This window comes from Uloborus diversus, chromosome 3 (genome assembly GCF_026930045.1).
Source record: "Uloborus diversus isolate 005 chromosome 3, Udiv.v.3.1, whole genome shotgun sequence".
NCBI lineage: Eukaryota > Metazoa > Arthropoda > Arachnida > Araneae > Uloboridae > Uloborus > Uloborus diversus.
Genome location: NC_072733.1, coordinates 113,137,944 through 113,151,544, shown reverse-complemented (window position 1 = coordinate 113,151,544; position 13,601 = coordinate 113,137,944). Strand labels below are relative to the sequence as shown.

The window sequence follows — 13,601 nt, the reverse complement described above, 5'->3', positions numbered from 1 at the left end:
CAAGTTTTATTTTCTGTTTTAGGAGTAGTGCAAAATAGATATATTATAAAGCTTGGATAAAACTAGTTATCAGTTCTACATAAAAATATATTCACAGAAAATAAATTTTATTCAGGTGCCTTAAAAAGGGTTGTTATTTTTGGCTACTTGCATTTTTTTAACGCATCTTAAAACGTTTGTAAACACAATTCGACCAATCTACGCTTTCATAATTTTCCAGGCACAGTAGTAAGATGTTTGCAAAATCTGATACTTGCTCATTAATTGGAGGTGGTAAAGATTCTCTTTTATCATTGTCATCAGAATCTGCAAAAGCAGACTATCCACGAACAGCTTGCACAATCATTTCTTAGGACAATTATTCACACATAGTTAATGAATGATTATTTGAATCCTCAATATTCAAGTAATGTTTCATTCCCGCCCAGTTCACATGACCGAAGATTCTAAAATGATCCCATTCCTCGATAACTTTAGCTTTGTTATCATTGCTGTTTATGTAACCACAGTTCTTAAAGCAGTTTTAACTACGATTTTTGTCGTAAGTAAAATTTCTTTTCTCAGGACTTCAGTTTGCATTGCATTTAAACTTTTTTAATCTAAAAGTGTGATTATTTGAATTATCTAGAAAATATAGGTGCCTTTTTTCAAGTTCTGACAAATTTTCAAAGATTAGCCAGTAATGAAATTTTAGATCATCAGCAACGGCAAAAAAGTAGTCCAATTGACAACTTTTCACGCCATCTTGTAACACTGCATTAAGGAGCACTATTGTAAGTTAATTATCCCCCTCATACAAGCTGAAAAGAAAAACCTTTTTTTTCCTTATTTTGGCTGCATTTTTATGCATAAATAAAAAAAAAAACTTTCACATAAACTTTGACTTGAAAGAAGTACATTCAAGATATCGAAACAGCTTTGTATTGAAAAATCTAAATTATTTTGGTACCAAATAAAAACTTCAAGCTAAAGGAATATTTGAGTTATAAGGCTTCGAATTATCCAGACTCGTCTGTATATATATTAAATACAGAAGACCCTCGTTTTACGCGGGGGTTACGTTCCACAGAAATGCTGCATAAGTCGAAACCAAGTAAATTGAGACTCAATAGTGGCGTTAAAATAGGGGTTAGGTTGCTTAGATAAAAAAAATACTTCATTTTAGTGATGACTCATTGTATAATAAGTTTAATGTGTACTTATATCGATTTTCATGCACGACAAGCATAAAGAAAACACAAAATAATTTTGTGTTCTGTTTATAAAGAAGAGCTTTTGGCAGTCATTAAAATTTTTTCTCTGTAATTCATTGCAGAGCATTAACGCATCTATGATCACTAACGTCATTTCCATGATAGAATCTTCCTTCACTAACAAATCACTGCTGTCAACTCTCCTTGCAGCTTTTAATTTGAGAAAGGCTGCTGATTTAGAATTTTTCTAGCGGTTGTCATAAAAGATGCTTGAAACTTAAGATTTCCCCTTGAAAAATATAAAAGTGGTTTATGTTCTTTCATCAGTTAACCTTTTGTTTTTCGAATCAGGTGGAGAAAGTTTGGGTGAAGTCAGGCTTTTTTTTGGTAAAAGACCCTTAAACCACACGATTAAATATATATGCAGTATACCAGACAGCCCGGTTATCACATCCAGAGACTGCAGTTTCGTTTTTATTAGATCTCATCAATCTGGATTAATGAATGACCGAGCTTGAGGCAGATGTCATCTCATTGAAGCTGAGATGCTAACAAACTGGCAGATAAAGTAAATTTATCTCACCAGGGATTGTTCGTAGTATAGTTCGGTTTGATTTGTGAATTGAAGGTAAAACTTGGGTATTTAATAGTAAGTTACTGCCCCTTTGTTAACACTTTCAGCTTCAATGAGATGACATCTGCCTCCAGCTCAGTTTTTTGCCACCGTGGAGTAGGATCATTTAATATTTAACAATCTGGTAAAAACAAATAAAAAATAGTCTATACTAATTTTTGTTGCAATGCAAGACTATTATTGTTTCATCTTATTATACACTCTATAACAAAAAAATCGACGCATCAAGAAGGAGTGATCCAATTGAGGCAAAAATTGGTGGATAGGAAGACAATACACAGAATAGCAAATGATTAAATTCTGAGAACAATTGAATAATTTATGTCAGACTTACAGTAACAAGTTCAATAAGGTATTGACCCGCCTCTAGCCTGGATACAAGCTGAAGCACAGCGTGGCAAATACTGATAAAGCTCCCGGAGGGTGTCTTGCGGTATTTCCGACCAAATTCGCTCCAATCGTCGGACAAGGTTATCAACATTTCTTGCCAGATGCAATCGCCATCCCATCATATCCCAGACATGCTCAATGGGAGAGAGATATGGCAAGCCATGGAAGAGTTTGACAAGCTTGCAGACAGTTCATAGCAACACATGCCGTATGTAATCTAAAATTGTCCTGCTGAAAACCAGCCGAGGGTACTGCAAAAGGGACGGCAGCAAAATAGGTTTTAGGATGCCGTCAACCTACCACTGTGAGGTAAGTGTACCTCTAATTAAGACCAAAGGGGTCCAGTTATCAAAGGAAATGGTACCCCAGACCATAATGCCTTGTTGAGGGCCAGTGTGACTTGCAAAAGTGAAACCAGGATCCCCCCTCTGCCCTGAGTATCTCCAAACACGTCTTCGATGATCGTCGTGACACAGTTGGAAGCGGGATTCGTTGCTAAAGACTTTACGTCCCCAGTTGGTACCATTCCAACTTGATTGAGCCGTGCACCACTGTAATCTCAGGGTTCGCGTTTATGCGCTATAGCGGGTTTTTTACGCAAATTCGCGGGAAAGGGACGCAACTTCCGCGAAAAATCAGGTCCCAGAGACCCAGAAAACCCAAAAGATAAGAACCAGAAAAAAAGGGAGAAAATGTTAAAGATCTATTTAGTAAATGCTTTTAAGCTTCAAAATGACCAGGAGAATCAACAGAAAGGGACTAAAATGACCCTATCTGTTTAATCAGCTATTCAAACACATCCCAATTGTGGACCAGTCAATGGAATTTTAGTGATAAGACTTGAGCTTACAGTGACCTCCTGGGTAGAGCTCAGGGAGCAAGTTCATAAATAGCCCATTGTACTGTATTCTAAGAATAAGCTCTCCCTCAACTTTTATCTTGAGGAAATTCCTAAAAACAGAAATGAAGACTAAAAATAAGAGAGGTTTTCAATGCAATCTTCAGGATTAATACAAGACAATTGTACAGTAAAAATATTGCAATTTGGCATTCATGCAACCAGAATTACTTTTGAAAACCGTTATTTTGCATCCGCAATAAAAAGAGGGGAGAAAAAAAAGGCGAACATTTTCCAGATCGCGCTAAAGACAAAGAGTTCTGAACTCTACATTTTTCTTGTTAAATTGCTTATGAATACTTGAATTTTATACAAAAGCACTTTAACCTAGTTCTTTTTCTAATAATTCATCTCTTTCTGATGGGTTATTTTTATTTGGACTTGCAAAAGTCGGGTATTAATCGATCGCGCCATTTTCAAAATGGCGAGATTTTAAAAATAGAACAAAAACCAAAACAGATATTTTGAACGAGTTAAAATAAAGTCAAATATACTGATTTAAGATTGCAGATGAGCAACTTTCACATTCATATGAGAAAATGTTTCGTTTTTGCGATCGCGATTTTTGCATTGGGTTCATTCGCTTGCGATTTATTATTATTATTATGTAATTGCCAATGATAATTGGGAAGGGGGGGGGGGGCTGTTCGCTTTTTTCACTAAGAAAAATTTTCAGGAAAACAAAGGTTAAGGGAGTGCTTTTTGCTTGATCAATCAGAAGCACTTGTTCTATATTTTATGGTAAAACCCATTTTTAAAGTAAATTTTGAGTTAATCTCATTGTAACTGACCAAATAGTTTCTCACATAACTAAGTCTTGCAAGTGTATTATTTGAAAATAATTTTACAATGATAAAATCACAAAAATTTAGGGCAAAATTAACCAATTTATTTTATTTCATGCCTTCCCCCCCCCCAAGTATAAATATTTTTATATTATTCATTTACACACTAAGATTTTCTATTTAAAATTTAAGGGACTCATTTTTTTCACCAAAGGACCCAAATCTATTTCATTAATAGGTCCCTGGGACCCAGGTTACGGATAGTTGAGCGCAAACACTGAATCTGGACCGGCAGTGTGTAGGCGTCATTGGCAAGAATCATCAGAGTTGAACGTCTGATGTTTCATACAGATGAAGAAAGCGCTGTGACAGCTAATTGGATAATCACTCTGTCATCACAATCTGTTGTGACCCTCGGTCGACCGCTACCATCCTGACACTGAACTCTGCCATTTTCCACCCATCCTTTGCCAGCATCTTCGAAACGCCACATCACTTTGACTCAAATGACGAGTGATTCTCCGATTGGACCATTCGGCCTCTTTCAATCCAATGATACAACCTCTTTTAAACTCTGACAGTTGCTCGTAATGAGCACGAACCATGCGGCGAGGCATTTTTAAGTTGTTGAAAGGTAATCTGAATCGCAATCAAACAGAAAGTTTTAACAACTGTTGAAGAACTGCTCTTTATAAACATCTGCTGGATACGCAGTTTTGATGCACTGGAGATCAAATTATTCATTCATTGGACTCCAAATTTTAATCATTTGCATATATGGTCAAAACAGTCATGCATACAAAATTTCATAGCAATCGAATGATTGCTCCTTGGTGCATCGATTTTTTTTGTTATAGAGTGTATATTTTCTTTGGTACATAAACTGAAATAACATTAAAATCCCATTATATAAGGAACTTCAATAGACACCAAATTTTATTCGTTGTTATGGGAATTATATTGTAGTCAAATTCACTCATTGTAAGGGCAATTAAAATGGGAATTACAAAAATATATATAATTATTTGTTTTACCTTTACTTTTAATTCTGTTCTCACTTTGTAACCTAATATTCTAGGTACCGAATGCTAATTCATATTAGAACCCATACTCATGAAAAACCGCATGGATGTGATGTTTGTGGAAAGAAATTTTCCAGACTAGAGAACTTAAGAATTCATATAAGATCTCACACTGGTAAAGTAGTTTTTTTTTTTTTTTTCAAGTTTATATAATTATATAATCAGTGGCAAGGCGTAACGTCTTGTGTCAGTCATTGCTATCTTCCAGGTCTGTAAACTAGTATAACCAGACCATCTGCTTTACTGACGTATAAAAATATTCACAAATAATTTGAGTAAACTTATTACACCTTCAATCTTATTTTTCAAAATAAATGTATACTTTTATATTTTGAATTTAGTATTTGAAAATTATAGTCAAAAATTGAAATAAAAAACCGCTGACAAAATTTAATGTATTCAAATTTTGAGTTAAATATTTGCATGTGTAATCAAGTCTTTGGGTCCATGAAGCAAATTTATCTATGCATTTATAATAGAAATCTTCCTTTTCTTTTATGTGTGCCTATCATTCTTATTCAATTAATAGTACTAAAAGGTTATTCAGACGATTTTCACTTGCGTTGATGTTTTATACATCTGGATTCATTTGAAGGCTGAAAATCTACATTCTACTGATGCTGTGATTGCAGTTATAGTTGATATCAATGTTGCTAGTTGAAAACTTCCTTAAAAGGCTTATCCGAGTCAAGTTCTTTACAAAAGAACTTGACTACTTCAGAGGCCGATTTTCCATAATGTGCAGTTTAGGGGTGGACGATATCTGGATTTACATATCGCGATATATTAGAAAGTGAACATCATGATATATCAATATATAGGTATAATCAGCTGTATACATATAGAGGGGGACTTATCATGGCATCCCTCCTTCACACCTTTATGAAATACATATCAAAATCAGGCTCTCATTTTTTACAGGATCATGCTAATAATTACTTTTTTTCAATTCGAAACGAGAGTTTTGAAGAATTTCCCAACCTTTATAGGTACAGTACAAGAGCGTTACAACACACACCTTGGGATCATTTGCATCAAAGATTTTGTCATTATATAGACAATTTCTAAAATTTTTAAAATACTATTCAGATACCAATCAGCCAATCACATCAGAATACAGGGATGCCAATTGCCCCCCCCCCCTTTTCTCAACCCTCTCCCTTTTTTATTTTTTAGATCTCCTTTTTATTTCATTTATTTTTTTAAATATTTTCATATATATTATTGGTTTATTATTATTATTTTATTAGAAAAGTTCTGTGTGCTACTCCAATGACACACACCCACAAACAAAATAAATAAATGAAATAAAATATAAACAGAACAAAATAAATAATTTAAAATAAAAATAAATCAAAAAATTAAATAAATAAAAAAATTATCCCCCCCCCCCCCATCCAAAAAAAATTTTGTTTTGATGGCGCAAGTCGTGCTATACCCCCTCCCCTCCTTGTGAGTACCTCTCTCAGAATAAGTTTTAACTATATATAACTTATAGTGATATAAATTGCATCAAACAGTCTAAAAGCATAAACTAAGAAGAAAGTTAAGAAAAGAACAATAGAAACAATGAACAACGATAATTATTTTAAAATATATAACAATAACGATAACAACGAAGTAAGGAGAACAGAGAAAAGAAAATTAATAAAGCGCCAGAAAACCAAATGAACGGTTCCAAATAAAAGCTTAGTGATAAATTCGGTGAAGCTCGAAAGGTGAAAAAACCGGTTTCAGCAGCTTTGACAAATTCGAATCTTCGAATATCCTCCGAAATTCGAAAAGACGAAGCTTGCTACCAAATACCGGTATCGTTAGGAGTCTCCTCCCACCCTCCATCCACCCTCGAAGCAGCGCAAGCGTGGTCCATGCCAGATGCACCGATGACGTAACACTCCTCCATTCGCGCTATGCGACGGGAAGCGATCAGCGATCGTGCGGTGGAGAGGGGGGGGAGGAGCGCAGTCTTCGAATCAGCAGGTCTCGGAGGGGAATCGGCGATCTTCAGGCAAGTCGATTGTCCGTCGGAGAGCTCGCAATTCAACCGGTTTCGTGCAGCCGATTCCGGCGTCGGTGAATTCGAAGACACCGGTTTCGTTTACGATATACCGCCGGCTGTGATATATCATGGATTCGGTTTTGAAAAAAACGGTTTTTATGATATGGCTATGAAACCGGTGTTCAGCGCTATATCGATATATCGTCCAGCACTAGTGCAGTTATTCTAAAAAATACTATCAATTCATTTTTAGACTACACAAATCGAAAATATTTGGAGTAATTCGTCCTGAATCTTGTAAAACAGATGCAGCAAAATTGTTTTTTTTTTTAATTTTTATTTATTTATTTATTTATTTATTTATTTTTTTGTGGGAATGTTTCAAACATCCAGGGCTTCAGTAGTGCAAGGAAAATTGCCCATTGAAAATAGAATTGAAATATTATTGGCTTTTTATTTTGAAATTATGTGCCCTTGTGATAAGGCGAAAGTTTAAAACTTGTTGCATGATTAAGAAGGAAAAAATGTCGAGTAAGAACAAAATGTTGTAAAAAGTGTTTGATCATCCTCAAGAAATCAGGCAGCACAGCACAGTGGTGCCAAGTGAAATTTTAAGAAAATAGCTAAACAGCTTCGAAAAATTAGTCAATAATAGCCAATCTGTACGACAAACATGTATAACAATCAAACTAGTACTTCTTTCCTTTGGGCAGGGGATTTGCAACTGACATGTGACTTGAACTTTTTCACTATTCTGGTTAGTACAACAGCAGTCGTTAGTAGTGTACAGTAGTCATATTGTCGGCGGCTAAATATAGTCAAGGTTGTCAAATTAAACTAAGTCACTTTTCATTAAAACTAACTACTTTTCATTTATTTAATTGTGCAATGAATATAACAATAATTGAACTATACACTGAAGCAAATACTGTAGTCTGAGTGAGTGTTGTCCGCAAGATAGAATTAATGGAGAGATTAAGTCCAGGTGAGGGACTACTACTGTTGGGACTCTGAAGATGTTTAAATTAAATAGACAAGTTTACATTGCAAAATATAGTTATCACTGCAACTCAAATGGTATATCTTTCTCACGGTCGGGTTATACTAACACCTAATACGGCATTTTTTTTAATTATTCTCCTAACCATCCAAGGCAAACAAAGCACTACATTATTAATATATTGCGTTACTTTACTGTTTTACATATTAATTTTAAAAAAGAAAAATAAGCAAAGATATTCAGGCTAATGGACGACCCTGTGGAGTTTTTTCCGTAAAAGGTGATATTTCTTCCGAAAAATTGTTTTTAATCACCAAAACTAGCTACATAACACTTAATATCATTGGTTTCCATTAAAGGCGAACTGAAATAAATGTACGCCATTACTAGCTTTGTTGCTGATGAAATGTAAATATATATTTACTATTACCATTTATTATTCTTTTACAAACGCTCTTCAAAGTTGTGGGCTTGGCACCATGTCACACCCGTCACAATTTCATCACATCTGTCACGTCAAAAAAAAAAAAAAAATCCTGCTCAGTAAAAAGACTTAAATTCATCATAAACATCATGAATTAAGTTTCATTTGAATGTCTTTTAATAGAAAAAAATGCTCTGATGATGAAATATTGAAATATTCACAGGAGATTCCAGAAATATGAGAACAGGAGAAATACTTCGTTAACATATGTAAACTGATTTAGTGCTTAAAATGTTGGTTTAACCTTAGATCATTGAGTCATAAATACGATAAGTGGGAGTGGTTGTTGAAGCAGGAATCTTCGCGGGGGAGACCACGTGACTGAGACCTTCCACGGAAGAGGTTTCGCCAGAGCTATGCTAATTCTTTTAGGGATTTAAACAGTCGTCAATTTTAATTTTTTACCTTCTGCCTGAAATGTTTTGTCAGATTTTTTTCCTGTACAAGTGCATAGTTTACTGATTCATGAATAAGTGGTTTTTTTTTTCAATTTCTACAGTAAGTTGTTGAGTTATGCCGATTTAAAAATGATTCTAAAGCGCTCTCGTAGAATAGCCACCGAGGGAGAAAATGCGGAAATCCCAAAGTTCTCATACACCTGGTATATTGCGGGGAAGTTGTTTGATGTTTTTCCCCAGAGATGAAAACCTGTCGTCCTTACTCCTGCTTCAGCGCATACAATAGCAAATGAAATGGAAAGCTCGTCTATCTCTCAATGGTCTAAATGTTTAACCAGTAAAATCCTGTCTAAGTGTCACACCCATAACAATGGATTTGCCCTTTTTTGTCTCAAATCCGTCAGAAACTGGTCATTTTGATTTTGGGCCTTATGATCAGGTAATTTCATCTGTCTTGTTAATCATATGAATCTTTTTCTTTTACATAGAATAACACAATGAAGATGCCTAATTTTTCTTTTTTATGCCTTTTCCAGTTTTGGCTTTAAAATCATCCATTATAAAGGAGCCACTTGAGTAATTTATGCATAACAGATATGTTTAAAAAAGTTACCTCTTAAGATCAAAATAGACGATAATATTATATTTACAAGCAATTTTCAAAAATTAACATCCTTATTTTCTGAGTCAAAAAATATTTTTGCTTTTATAAAATGAGTATATTCTTGTTATTAACATTTTTAAATATTAACTGAGACCTACTAATTTTCAGTGCAGTATTTAGGAATTTAATATCAAGCTTACTTTTATTTAAAATGTTCTGTACAATTGCAGAGTGCGTATGAGGCTATATAAAAAAGCTCATTTTTGTTCACTTATTTAATCATTTATTTAATCACTTGCATATTCATTTATTAATTTTTCATTCACCATTTTCTCATTTAATAATCCACTTTATTTTTTCATTCATTCACTTAGTTTCTTATTCTTTTACTATTTTACTTGTTTATTTTTCTCATATAGTTACTGTATGAGATCCCAATTTCGGAATCCCAAAATCCAGAAGACCCAAAAACTAAAACTTTTCCCTTAAATATTATTATTATTATTATTTTCAGATTTAAACGTCCAAAAGTGTTAAATGTTCAGGTTGAAAACACAGTACTTTCAGTTCAGCCTTTTTTAAAAACGTTTTTTTCGCTGCCACGTATGTGCGTAAGGAAGAGTTTTGCTGTAATTTTGCAGCAATCTTTTAACATCCACTTTCGGTTAACGATACTTCTTTTTTCCTTCTCATAAAGTATGCAATACGAAGTCTATTGAACAGAAGTTTTAAAATATTTTTAGTAAAAATATGATTATTTATTGTACGATTGGCACATTGCATAGTAATAAAAAGCAACATCTGCTGACTACATGCTAGGGCTCGACCGATGGTATTTTTTGGCGATGGGGCGTTGCCGATTGTTGGCCGATTGATTTTCCCCAAATGGCCGATGGCAAAAAAAAAAAAAAAATTAATCGGAAATAAATTGCCAAGATTGTCAGAGATTTGAAGGATCATTTATTCATTTCACTTCCTTTCTACAAATAGGGAATTGTAATCACAAAAAAAAATCAGATTTCAACCTAAATTTCTATTTTACGATCACCCAATTTAAACTTCAAAAGTTTTTTTGGCACGTCTGTACATGCTTATGTACCTAAGAACATGACCGAAAGATCCATTTTGAACACCTCCTCAGTTAATTATCACAAGGTCTCTTGTTATGTCTTCATGTGCATAAACTTGCGTCACTCGAAAACGTTATGAAATAGAAAGTTGAAAACTCATACATACTTATTATGATCTAAAACTACGAGGACAAGCTATATAAAACCTTACCCTGAATACAAAATACTCACCTTGAGCGGTTATGCACTTCTGCTAACGTTTGTGTAGCTTTTAGAAGCATTCCAGGAAGCCATTTTTCGCAACCTCCTGTAAGGCCACTTGCACTGCTGCTTCATCGTGTGGAAGAAGGCGACTTCCATGTTGAGGATGCAGGCTTTGATGGTCAATACTCTGATATGACAAACAAATAACATAATGTTTCGTCAGACTTAGCTCCTTGTGACTTTTACCTATTCCCAGCAAAAAAAAAAAAAACATTTGCAGGGACGCCGTTTTCTTTCGTCAGATGAAGATAAAGCTGCATCACAGGAGGTTGCAAAAAATGGTTTCCAGGAGTGTTTCCAAAAGTTATATGAACATTGGCAGAAGTACATAGTCCCTCAAGGTGACCCTTTGAAGGTGGATGTGCTTCGTCAATATGAATTATTCTGGGTATGGTTTTTTAGCTTGTCCCCAAACTTTTGGATCGTACAGCGTACAATCTGTATAGGGTGTAGTTATGCTTCTCCTTTTTTGACTGCTGTATGATAAAGCAAAGAACAACAGCAAAAAAAAGATAGAAAAAAAGGAAGAAAAACAAAGACACTGTTTAATAACCAATAGATTTGTTTTTTTTTTTTTAATTGATCATATAACTGAGATTTCAGTAATAATGTATGGATTTAGGGACATTATACATAGTTAAAAATATTAAATTATGTTGTTTAATCATTCAAAAAAAAATTAAGAATAAAAAAACAATGAAAGTCAACAAATTACACAATGAAAGTGGGAAGATTGCAGGTAGACACTTTTTAGTCATCAAATTAAACAAAAAAGGGTAACAGATAAATTATAATATTAAACCATAATAGGAATATTTTCATGCATATTTAAAATTTATGAATAGAAATGTTTGCATTTTTTATAAAAGCTATAACAGTGACATTTTTTTTTTTTGCTGAAAAAAGGAATAGCCATGAAAAGAGCGAGATTCTTAAAACACAGCTACAATAAACAAACTCAATATTTATACCAAGTTAATAACAACTTAATACACGTACTACTTGATCTGATGTTTGCACACATAATATTGAATAATTTGAATGTTTAATCTTTTTATGAAGCACTAGAAACAAGTTCAAATTAACTTTTTCAATTTAACAATAGTTTTCTGAAATTTAAAAAAATGCATAATCGAAAATCTTTGAAACTTTTCTGTAACATGTTATTAAAAATATGATGAAAACAAAAATAACTTTTATTCATTGATTTTATAAAAATACTTAAAAATAATTACTTACAATAGAAAAAAATCAATCACTATAAATGATGCAAAAAACATGACACATTACAAAATATAGGTGAAAGAAGTATGAAAAATACAACGTGAAGTGACATTTCTTGAGCAAAATAAATAATCGCTAAATATTTAAGAAATGCTTGAAACGACGAGGGAAGGGGGGGGGGGGTCACTTTCTGATTTTGCAGTAACTCGCAACATTTAACTTCGGCCTCATTTTTTCAGTACAGAACAGCTACTACCAACGCCTCGGAAGAGTTTCTAAATCTACTTCAGCATTTCCGAAGAAAAAATTTAAAGCTCTTTTTGATTTCCGAATTATGTCACCATCCAAAACGTCTTTAATCAATTTCATACATTAATGCTCTAAATTCTTCCTAAACAATAGATAAAGCTTGAAAAAAAATCCCTAATGTTATGAACGGCGTTAGTTTTAACACTAGAAAGACGGCGTTTTGCGTATACCTAGAAAGACTAGCAGCGGTCACTTTGACCGCCATACTTAAAAGATTGGAAATTTCCTCCTTTCCGGACTTTTAACCATAGAAAAGATTTGTTTCAACATGTCAGAGTTTAGTTTAACAATTTTATCGTTATATAGTCTGAAAATAAGTCTTAGATAGCCTTTTTTTAAATTTTATGTTCGATCAAGTGAAATGCACATGCTTTACACAATTGGCATTGAGAAAGAGCAAATTTGTGCAAAAAAGAGGAAATTTTCTTAGCATCTAATAACTAACAAGTAGTACTATAATCAACCATGCATGTTTTGTTTTAAAAAATATCTATATATCGCAATATACCGTACATTACTATCTTTTACAGTACTTCAAAATACTTATGTTATCACGTCACCTGTATATTAGCTATTAACAGTTTTTTTTTTTATTATTTTTTTTTGGCAATCAGAACAAATGCTTGTAGATTTATCTTCGCATAATTTAATTTCACACTATTTTAATCTTTTTCCTGAGGTAGATACTTATTTATATGCAGCAAAATTGATCTGTGGAGGTGACTTGGAGGAAATTGGAGAAATAACAAGTTCTGTTTTTGAAAAATTTCCTCTTTTTTTGCATTGGATCCTTTCCCTTTCTCTTTTACTGTTTTTTATATTTTGAGCATCAGTTTTTTTTTTTTTTTTTTAGCGAGGTTTCTTCCGATTCTAACTCAGAAGAACAATCCTTTTCTGAAAATCTAGACTCCGAAAAATATTCGCAATAATCTCATGAAAGCAAACTATTATCATCGCTAGGAATATATTTTTCTTCAGATAAGTCAGACTGTTCATTCCAACCATAATCTGTTTTAGATAAATCTGCAAGTTTCAGGAATAAATGTTTCTATAAGTTTTTCTTCTCAACGGTTCTTCTCGACATCGTGAATATAATTATGTGACTGAGCACTTCATTATCATCGAAAAAAATAAACGTCAATGCTTCAAGCAAAACACATGCTTTGGTGCACAAAAGAATGCTAGCAAACAAACATTTTTGGAATTTACCTGCTTATATTTACTTCTTTTTAGACCCAAAGTAATTTCACATGTCTAGATACATGCT

General features: G+C 33.4%; 1 protein-coding gene across 2 annotated transcripts in view; it reads left to right on the top strand.

The window, feature by feature from the left end:
- The window catches only part of LOC129218080 (zinc finger protein GLIS2-like), a 74,469-nt gene that overhangs the window by 45,273 nt on the left and 15,595 nt on the right, over positions 1–13,601 (top strand). For both annotated transcript variants that reach the window (XM_054852277.1, XM_054852276.1), the window contains exon 5: positions 4,979–5,097. In XM_054852277.1, the coding sequence (XP_054708252.1) occupies positions 4,979–5,097 (119 nt within the window). The remainder of the gene's footprint in view (positions 1–4,978; positions 5,098–13,601) is intronic.